Here is a 10,319-nt window from a genome sequence, read left to right on the forward strand (position 1 = left end):
TCTTCTCTTCTTTGGGTGTGTCTGAAGCTATTGCATGGAGCTTCAATTTATATGCGAATGTATATCGCATTACTGTATGAATGCATTTAATATGCATTCAATAGACAGTTGGGCGCTGGGCGCTGCGCACTGGAGGTTGAGAAGCAAGCAGTCATTGTTGATTGCTTGCTTGGGGCAGGGACTTCAACAATTCTCCCCCTCCATGCCCATTTACTTAGATGCTATCCATCCTAGCTATGTCTCTACATAGCTCAAGTTTCTCACTTGTAACCACTTTCGTCAGCATGTCCGTTGGATTCTCTTTCATATGGATCTGCACAAGCTTCAACAGCTGTTGTTCCATCACTTCGCATATCCAATGATAGCAGATATCAATATGCTTAGTGCGGGAATGGTACATTGAGTTCTTGCTCAAATCTAGAGCACTTTGACTATCACAATGTACCTTGTAGTCTTCTTGACTAACCCCTAGTTCTTGGAGAAAACGCTTCATCCACAACATCTCTTTTCTAGCTTCCGCTGTGGCAATGTACTCTGCCTCAGTTGTAGATAAAGAAACACACTTATGCAATTTAGACTGCCAAGAGACAACTCCTCCTGCAAAAGTGAAGAGAAATCCTGAAGTAGATTTCCTGCTATCCAGATCTTCTGCCATATCTGAATCTATATAGCCTTCCAAAACTGGTTTAGCTCCCCCAAAACACAAGCACATCTTCGATGTACCTTTTAGGTACCTGAGAATCCACTTGACTGCTTCCCAATGATCATTTCCAAGATTTGAAAGGAATCTGCTCACCATGCCTACAGCATGAGCAATATCTGGTCTGGTACAAACCATTGCATACATCAGGCTTCCTACTGCTGAAGAGTAGGGAATTACTTCCATTTCCTCAATCTCTTTCTTTGAAGAAGGACACGAGCTCTTGCTCAACTTGAAGTGGTTAGCAAGTGGAGTATTGACTGGCTTAACATCTCCCATGTTGAAACATTTGATGACCTGTTCAACATATTTTTGTTGTAATAGCCACACCCTTTTGACTTTCCTATCACGAACAATCTTCATGCCCAAAAGTTGTTGTGCTAGGCCTAAGTCCTTCATGTCAAAGGACTTGGATAGTCATCATGAATGAGTCGAACTTCTTGTACCATTGCCTCGGTGCTTGCTTGAGGCCATAGAGACTCTTCTTTAGCTTGCAGACTAAGTGATCTTTCCCGAGCTTCAAACCCTTCTGGTTGCTCTATATAGATTTCTTCCTCCAAATCTCCATAGAGAAAGGCTGTCTTCACATCCATCTGTTTGAGTTCCAAATTCATGCTGGCTATCAATCCGAGTATGACTCGGATTGACATCATTTTCACCACCAGGGAAAATATCTCGTCAAAGTCGATTCCCTTCTTCTGTTGGAATCCTTTGACAACCAATCTGGCCTTGTGCTTTATCAGCTTTCCTTGGCCATCTTTCTTCAGCTTGAACACCCATTTGCTCTTTAGGGCTTTCTTTCCTTCAGGAAGTTTCACCAACTCATAGGTCTGATTTTTCTGCAAAGAACTCATCTCTTCTTGCATTGCCTGCACCCATATCTCATTGACGGAATCAGTAGGCGGCCTTCTGCCGATCTTCTTGGTTTAGTATCATCAACCAAAGGAGGTTCATCGCCATCTAACCCTTGTGGTGGTACACTAGCTGCTGGTGGAGAGGGTTCTTGCTCCCCCTACTCAACACCCTGAGCTTCTTCTTCTGCTTCTGGATCTCGGTCCTACATATCCTCATTATCTGTGGCAAACTGTCATGGTGCAGGATGTGTATAGGAACTAAGCTCTACCGACATCGAGGAAGCTTCAAGTCCTATATGCTGGTTTTCATGGAACACAACGTCCCTACTTCTAACAATTCTCTTTGTCACTGGATCCCATAATTTGTATCCGAATTCTTCATCTCCATATCCAACAAAGATACATGGAGTTGACTTGACATCGAGCTTCTGTCTCAGCTCCTTGGATATGTGTGCAAAGGCTTTGCACCCAAACACTCTCAGGTGAGAGTAAGAGACATCTTTTCCAGACCAAACCTCTCAGGAACTTCAAATTCCAGTGGTGCGGAAGGTGATCTGATGATCAGGTACAAGGCAGCACGAACAACTTCACCCCAGAATGGCTTTGGTAACTTAGCCATACTGAGCATGCATCTTGTTCTTTCAATGATGGTCCGATTCATTCTTTCGGCTACACCATTGTGCTGAGGGGTATATGGGACCATCTTCTCATGTCGAATACCGCGATTAGTGCAGTATGCAGCAAACCTTTTGGAAACATATTCTCCTCCATTGTCCGTTCGCAGGCACTTCAACTTCTTTCCAGTCTCTTTTTCCACTAGGGTGTGGAAATTCTTGAAGTGCTCGAAGAGCTGATCCTTTGGCTTCAAAACATATACCCAGATCTTTCGTGAAGCATCATCAATGAATGTCACAAAATATTTGTTACCTCCCAATGACTCTTCTTCCATGGGACCACATACATCAGAGTGTAGCAGACTCAACAACTCTGATCTTTTCTTTGTAGAGGAATTGAATGAGACTCTGCGTTGTTTGCCAAACAAACAGTACTCACAAGGGTTTAACGCTATTCCTTTGGCAACCTTGATAAGTGCCTTCTTCGCAAGCATATCCAACCCTTTCTCACCCATGTGTTCGAGTCTCTTGTGCCACAGATTCGGTGATGCCTCGTCTTCTGCTGCATTGAGGCTATCAGTACCAATCTTCACATGGGTCTTGTACAACATACCACAAATATGTCCTCGACCCACAAGCATGGCACCTTGTGACAGCTTCCAAGTGCCATTGCTGAAGTAGCTGTCATAGCCCTGTCGATCAAGGGTTGTTCCCGAAATCAGGTTGAGCCGAAGGTCAGGAATGTGTCGAATATCTTTCAACACCATGGTACAACCAACGTTGGTTTTTATCTGCACTTCGCCACTCCCACGATCTTCGAGGAACTGGCGTTCCCCATCCTTACCATACCAAAGTCTCTTGCTTTGTACGTAGTGAAAAATTCACTATGGGAAATGGCATGGTATGATGCTGCTATGTCTATCACTCACTCAAAATCATGATTTGCAACGTGCAGACACGTCTCGTCACTGGTGGAGAGTATTGCCACATCTCCCGAAAGAGTGACAAGGGTTTCACCATCTTCTTTCTTCAGCTTACTGCTTTGACCTTGCTCCCTTAAAAACTTGTGGCAGTTTTTCCTTATGTGGCCTTCTTTGCCAAAATAGTAACATTTCATGTTACCCATCTGCTGGTGCCTGCTACTGCTGGACCTTCCACGTGGTTGAGACTTCCCTCTGTTTCTGCCTCCACTTCTCCCTCTATCATCACCTCGAGGCCTTTCTCTACTCTCGGTGACAAGGACATGAGTTTGATTCATGCTTGTCTCTTTTTGTCTAGCCTCTTCATTAAACAGGGCATCCTTAACCATCGTCATGGTAAGTTTGCCATCTGGAGTAGAGTTACTGAGGGAGACCACCAACGTCTCCCAATTATCTGGTAACGAACTGAGAAGTAGCAGGGCTTGTTCTTCATCGCCAAGATTCAGGTTGACGGATCCGAGCTGGTTAACTAGGTTTTGAAACTCGCTAGTGTACTCGGCAACAGAGGTGTCGCGCTTCAACTTCAAGTTAACAAGCCGTCTCATCAAGAGGGCCTTGTTTCGAGCTGTCTTAGCTTGATACATATCCTCCAACTTTTTCCAGAGGCTATATGCATCTATCTCCTGGGCCACGTGGTGAAAAACGCTATGGTCAATCCATTGTCTGATCTGACCGATAGTCTTCTTATGCATCTTTCTCCACACTTGATCCATAACTTCATCTGGCTTCTTCCCTTCATCTTCCAAAGGGTCAGACAAATCTTTACAGTTCAATAGATCCTCCATCCGAGGCCTCCAAAGACTGTAGTTTGAGGCAGTCAACTTTATCATGGCACCTGATGCTGAATCCTCCATGGATTTAGACTGATTCTAAATACAAAATGCAAGTACAGGATCTTTGAAGTGGAATATCGCAAAACGGATAACACCGTTGTGGAGGATTCAGGAGCCATGTATCTAATGCGCCTACTAGATTCAAGTGCGTGTGGACGTCACGTGCAAGACTCTCTCAAGAACGCATGTGGCGCGTGCCGAGAGTGGGTATCACGCGCTCGTGCCTCTCCTGGGCGCGTGCGGCGCGTGTAGAGAGTGGGCTCACTCTCTGATCTTCAGACGGCGCGTGGGGGAGAGTGCGGCGTCCGTCCGGCCTCTGGTTTTCACCGCATTTCTTGTCTCAATGAGACGAACACAGTGGTATGCTCAAATTTGAAAACTGGGCTACACACTAAAAACGAGTTTTCTGTAAAAAAAAACTCTTCCCAACAATTGCTCTGATACCACTTCTTGGGGAAATCAACACAGCGGAAGGGATAAAAGCGATAATAAAAGAGTACACTCTACGCACTCAGTGACACCAAGAAATTAAAGTGGTTAGGCAACTGCCTACATCCACAGAAAAGAGCTTCACAATTAAATAGTGGTACACAAGAAAAGATTACAGAGTAGGAGGATCACACTCCACTCAACTCAACTCTCTTCTTTTCTCTCAGAGCTCTCCAGGCTCTCTCTCTTTTCTCTTCTCTTCTTTGGGTGTGTCTGAAGCTCTTGCATGGAGCTTCAATTTATAAGCGAATGTATATCGCATTACCGTATGAATGCATTTAATAGACAGTTGGGCGCTGTGCGCTGCGCGTTGGAGGTTGAGAAGCAAGCAGTCATTGTTGACTGCTTGCGTGGGGCAAGGACTTCAACAATAAAGACTCAGGAGTCAGGACCACATGATGTCGGCGGTGGTGGGGCGAGATAGCCATATATGAAAGATTTTAAGATGAGGAGGAATCCAATCGTTTGGTGAGTGTGGCGCATGGCCTTGGAGGCACATCATGTGGTCCATAAGTCTGTCGTTAGGCAGCATTTCAATAAGAGTTTTGAAGATTGGCGGCTGAGAGCACGTTGGTCCACATGTAGGATGTAGGGGTGTACGTTTGTATTTTTCAAAACCAATTACCTACCGGTTATTCTCTTAAACCGGTATCTCCGATTTTACCAGTTTTCGGTCCGGTCCGGTTTTCCGGTTTTTTAAAATATAAGTTTTTCATTAAAAAATAAAAATCTATTACTAAAAAAAAACTGCTTCAAAAAATCTGTTCTTATTACAAAATCTGCACTACTAAAAAAATCTGTTTTAGTAAAAAAATTAGTATTAGTTATAAACTTATATATTAGTATAGCTATATAATATATTAGACTATATAATATAATTTAATATATATATTATGCTTAAAGCATATGATCAATTAAATTTTCATCTTCAAGATTAAACTTTTATTTTATAAATTATAATAACATTATCTTATATATAATTATATTAATAACATATAATCAAACAAATTATAAATGTTCATATTTAAGATTAACATTTTATGTTATAATTTATAAATTATAATATGAAATTATTTCATATATGATATATAATTATATATATTATATATAAAAATTTCACATATAATTATAAATTATATATAAAATATTAATTTTTATATTTTTTTCCCAACCGGTCCGATCTAGTCTCGGGAATTGTAGAACTGAAACCGGACCGGTTCTAACCGGTTTGCATAATTCAAGAACCGGTTCCGGACCGGACTAGTTCAAAATTGATCCAACCGGTCCGGTCCGGTCCAGTCTAATTTTCTGATTTTCCGGTTTAAATTTACTCCCCTAATAGGATGTAATGGGTTCTTTCTTGCAACAACCCACGACCCTTATTATCACAAATTAATTTGACTGAAAATGGTGTTTCTTTACCGAAATACTAGAAATTAATTTTATATAGCTCTCCTAAGTCCTAGGGCATCATTTTAGCCTCCACCTCGAATTTAGAAAAGTGTTTCTTGCATGCATCCACCCATCACCACATAGATATATGCTAGTTTAACTCAAATCATGCCTTTTGTTTGATTTATAATAATTAGGTAATGATTAGATGAAAAATTTAAAAATTTGAAATTGAAAAGTATTTTATGTTTAAGTGATTTTTAAAAAAGAAATTATGAAATTTTTTAGCAGAGTATCCAAACATAACCAAAGTCCTAAATATACATATATACTAACCTAATAGAGAAAATCTTTTATCAAAATTTAATCCCGAAGTGCCTTGAAATAATCAAAATGCATTTTCGAGCAGGCTTTTCGTTCGAAAATTGAAAATGAGTTTATTACTCCGTACAATCCTAAATAGTCAAACGAAACTAATGGTACAGACTATTTGATACTTCTAACTACCTCAAATAAATAAAATCGCATTTTTAGCTCTTATAGTAAGTGGCAATACTGACTATGTTGACATATCAAAATTGATTGATTTGTGAAAACTTACGTTCGTAAGGTTCTTAAAAATCTATAGAAATTCTACCATTAAATTTCTAGCGGACTGTTATACCTTAGATGGACGTTAGAAGAAGTTCCTCCAGCCAGCTGGTATTGTGGTTCCATCTTTAGAGCTACCCTATCAGAGCCGAAAGTTGATGGACAATAGAATCTGTCTGTCTTTTTCGGGCTAGCACTCTAGTCTCTAGATTCTGGTATTGAGAATGTGTAGCATTCGTAAGGGCATTGAGCCCATCTTGCGACTGAGTTAATCTGGTTGCTTCACCCATGAAATGTATGCAGATAAATCACTGAGACTAGTGTCTCTATGATACCAACTTGTTACACACTCTAGGTGTCTGACAGAATGCACAAATGGTAATCTCTAACTTTAGTCTTTAAGGATTTGAAACAAAAAGAAACAAAAAAAAAAAAAAAAAACTAACCATTCATTTTGAGGCATGGGGTAGATTTCTGAAGTCCACAGATCTATTCCTTCCAGCCCGAGTCGTCCTTTTACTGCTTTTCCTCCATTAAGTTTTCCGGCTCGATGAATATATAATAGTACAGCAGTTTCCAAAATCTCAGTTTGGTATTACACCACCCCTAAGTTAAACTCTATAGCTAGCCAGGATAGCTAGCTTTCATTATCGACCGGATACTGACTTCGATTATAAATACATGCATATTGCATATGCTAATATTGACAAGGAAAGATATCAAAAGCTAGAACAAGGCCAAAACATGGAAGTCCAAGAAGATGGAGACCATTTCATAAGCTCGCAGTTGGGAGGTTTGGCTAGCACCCAAATGGCTCTAAGAGCTGCAATTGAGCTGAAAGTGTTCAGTATAATCGCAGATGCAGGGCCTGATGCTCATCTTTCTGCAGCAGAGATAATTTCAAAGATCCCCACAAAAGATCCAAGTTCTGCAGCGTGGACTTTGGAGAGGGTGCTAAGCGTTCTTGGTGCAAACTCTATCTTATCAATATCTCGAAAGCCATTAGGGAATAATGGAGAACATGGACGCCATGAATGGACCTATGGCCTGACAAAGAAAAGCCGATGCTTAGTGAGTAGCAGTAGTGCCGAGGAGCTGGCAAATTTCACAACTTCCTTTATCTTATTTGCTACTGAAAGGGAGATACTGGAAAGCCAATATATGATCAAGGATGCGGTGCTTGATCCTGGAAGCTCGCCATTCTACAAGGCCTATGGAGTGAACTTTTATGACTACATGGGAGAGAAGCCAAGATTGAGACAACTGTTCGATGAGTTTATGGAAGTTAGCGCTAAATTACAGTTTGAGGGTGTGTTTAAGTTGTACGGTGGCTTCAAAGATTTGAAGGAGTTGATGGATGTGGGAGGCGGCATTGGAACCACTCTTGCAAAGATAACCTCTACGTATCCACACGTTCGTGGATTGAACTTTGATCTGCCCCATGTAATTGCTGCTGCTCCCAAGCTCCCAGGTTAGACGGCCTACACCTCTTATCTCTAGATCTCTTTCTGATGAGGTTAAAGATTTTGATCTCATTTCATGTCATCTTATCTTATTTTCAAACATAATTCAAATACAAAATTTTCAAACTAATCATTATAACATTTTCAAACTTTCAAATAAAAAATAAAAAATAATTCCAACTTGTTCATATCTCTAAACAAAAATAATATTATAAAACTATATTCTTACAATATTATAACTACATAATATTTTTTATTCGACCTTTTTTCTCTTATTTCCCAAAACTCAAAAAATATTCAACTCATACTATCTCATTACTATTCACAAACTATCTTACATTTACAAAATTTTCGTCTCATATTACTTCCCAAACCAGTCCTGCTCACTCTCATCTCATCTCTTATCTTACAAGTTGGTTTGTAAATACGTCACTTATTGCATTATCAGTTATTAAAAAAGTGAAAATGTTATATATTCTTAACTTGGTTGATGCGGAGTACTATGTTGTGTGTGTCAATAAGCGAATTTGCAATAGATTTTTTCTTGAACCAAAATATATATATATATAGGACTTGCGGAAGATAACATCATGTCGAAATCCTGTACTAATTTATGGTAACGATACTAACATTTTATATCAGTAGGGACAAAGAATCTAAATATACATGCATATGGGATGATATCAGTATATTAATGCACATGCCGTTACTATACATGATCAACATATATATATATATATATATAGTACTGTCTCATTTTTTGCAATGTTAACGATAGAAACTGCATGCCACTTATTTGGTATGGTAATTTCTCGTTCAAAAGATCTACTCACAACATTCATAATATTTAATCATGTCTAGTACTTCTTACTTACGATACTCAACTCCAAATATTAATATTGATTTGTATTTAGGTGTAAAGCACGTGGCTGGAGATATGTTCAAATCGATCCCAAATGCCGAAACAATTTTATTGAAGGTTTTCTTCTTGAGAAATGCTACAAAGAAGCCTTACACCATACACTCTCACTAAATCAATACGTGATTTGTCATATTTATCATTCTATTTAAGCACGACATATTTAAGCATTAAGATAGAATAACAAATCACATGTTAATTAGGTGAAAGCTACGTGTACTGTAGTGTAAGGCTCCCCAGTAGAATTTCTCTTCCTTCCTATTCTCTTATGAATTCTTTTTTTTTTTTAGGTATCCTTTTATTGATGGATTCTTAGGCCAAATGGTAATTCAAATTAGCGGGCTGGCAAAGGAATTAAGCATGATGTCTTGGGAATTGAACTTGTAGTATGGTCTTTGAAACTAGAATGGAAAGTTAATTAGGGCCTAGAAGAACGAAAAGGGATCCCAAAGCTGCAATTGAGATACAAAAGTATATAAATGAATAAATAAAAATAGCTTATAATTAACTAGGAAAAAGCCAATAAATTTGACGGTTCTTATTGAAAGTATTAAGCTATATAGGGAAAATGCATGAAATATGAGTGTGTGTATATATATATATATATATACACACACGTATTTACGTATGCGATCATAATATGAAGTATATAATATAAATATAATATAAATACTTCACTATAATAATGCAAAATTCCAAACATGTGTGCATTTTGATTTGTACCTAAGCAGTGGATACTCCATAACTGGGATGATGAGCATTGCAAGAAGTTGTTGAGAAATTGCTGGGAAGCATTACCACGAGATGGAAAGGTGATAATCGTGGAAATGGCAATCTCTGAAGAATTGGAAAACAATCTGGAGGCAAAGGACGTTCTAATGGAAGACTTCTTTATGATGCTCCTAATGAATGGAGGTAAAGAGCGAACACTAGTAGAATTCAAGGATCTGGGAAAAGCTGTAGGGTTTACTAAAATGGAGATCTTCCCAATCCCTCATTGGTCGGTTCATGTTATAGAGTTTCATAAGTAATTAAGAGTTCTCATGTGAGTTCCAATCTGCCAAAATAAAACGAAATGGTTGAGAATAAAATTTAAAGCAATGCAGAGCAAACAAAAACAAAAGGAAGACCTAGTGTACCTTAATTTCGTGTTTTAATTTCTTTATAATTAATAATATAATTTTCCATTGCTTTGTATATTTCTCCTTAGTTTAATTTATAACATATTTCTCTTTTGTTTTATATTAAATTTATTGTAAGATGTCGATCCATGTAGAATAATAAGACATCGGGCAAGATATGTTTACGATAGTAGGCTTAATGTTGCCCACAACATATTTAAAAAAGAAAATGATTTAACCATAAAGAGATTTTATAAAAGTAAACTCATAAAATGAGTTGCCTTGATGTGATACGTTAAATTGTAAAGCTACCTACATTACAAAATATATCTAGGTATTATATAAAGCTATTTCATTTTGTAA

At 38.5% G+C, this 10,319-nt stretch overlaps 1 protein-coding gene across 1 annotated transcript; it reads left to right on the forward strand.

The window, feature by feature from the left end:
- Window positions 1-7,109: 7,109 nt before the first annotated feature.
- On the forward strand, window positions 7,110-10,032 carry LOC121267832 ((S)-scoulerine 9-O-methyltransferase-like). The gene is made up of 3 exons (XM_041171921.1): window positions 7,110-7,924; window positions 8,831-8,895; window positions 9,567-10,032. The coding sequence occupies exons 1-3, from the start codon at window positions 7,135-7,137 to the stop codon at window positions 9,864-9,866; spliced, it is 1,155 nt and encodes a 384-aa protein (XP_041027855.1). The 5' UTR covers window positions 7,110-7,134; the 3' UTR covers window positions 9,867-10,032.
- The last annotated feature ends 287 nt before the right edge of the window (window positions 10,033-10,319 follow it).

The sequence above is a fragment of the Juglans microcarpa x Juglans regia genome, chromosome 5S, assembly GCF_004785595.1.
Source record: "Juglans microcarpa x Juglans regia isolate MS1-56 chromosome 5S, Jm3101_v1.0, whole genome shotgun sequence".
In the NCBI taxonomy this organism is placed as follows: Eukaryota; Viridiplantae; Streptophyta; class Magnoliopsida; order Fagales; family Juglandaceae; genus Juglans; species Juglans microcarpa x Juglans regia.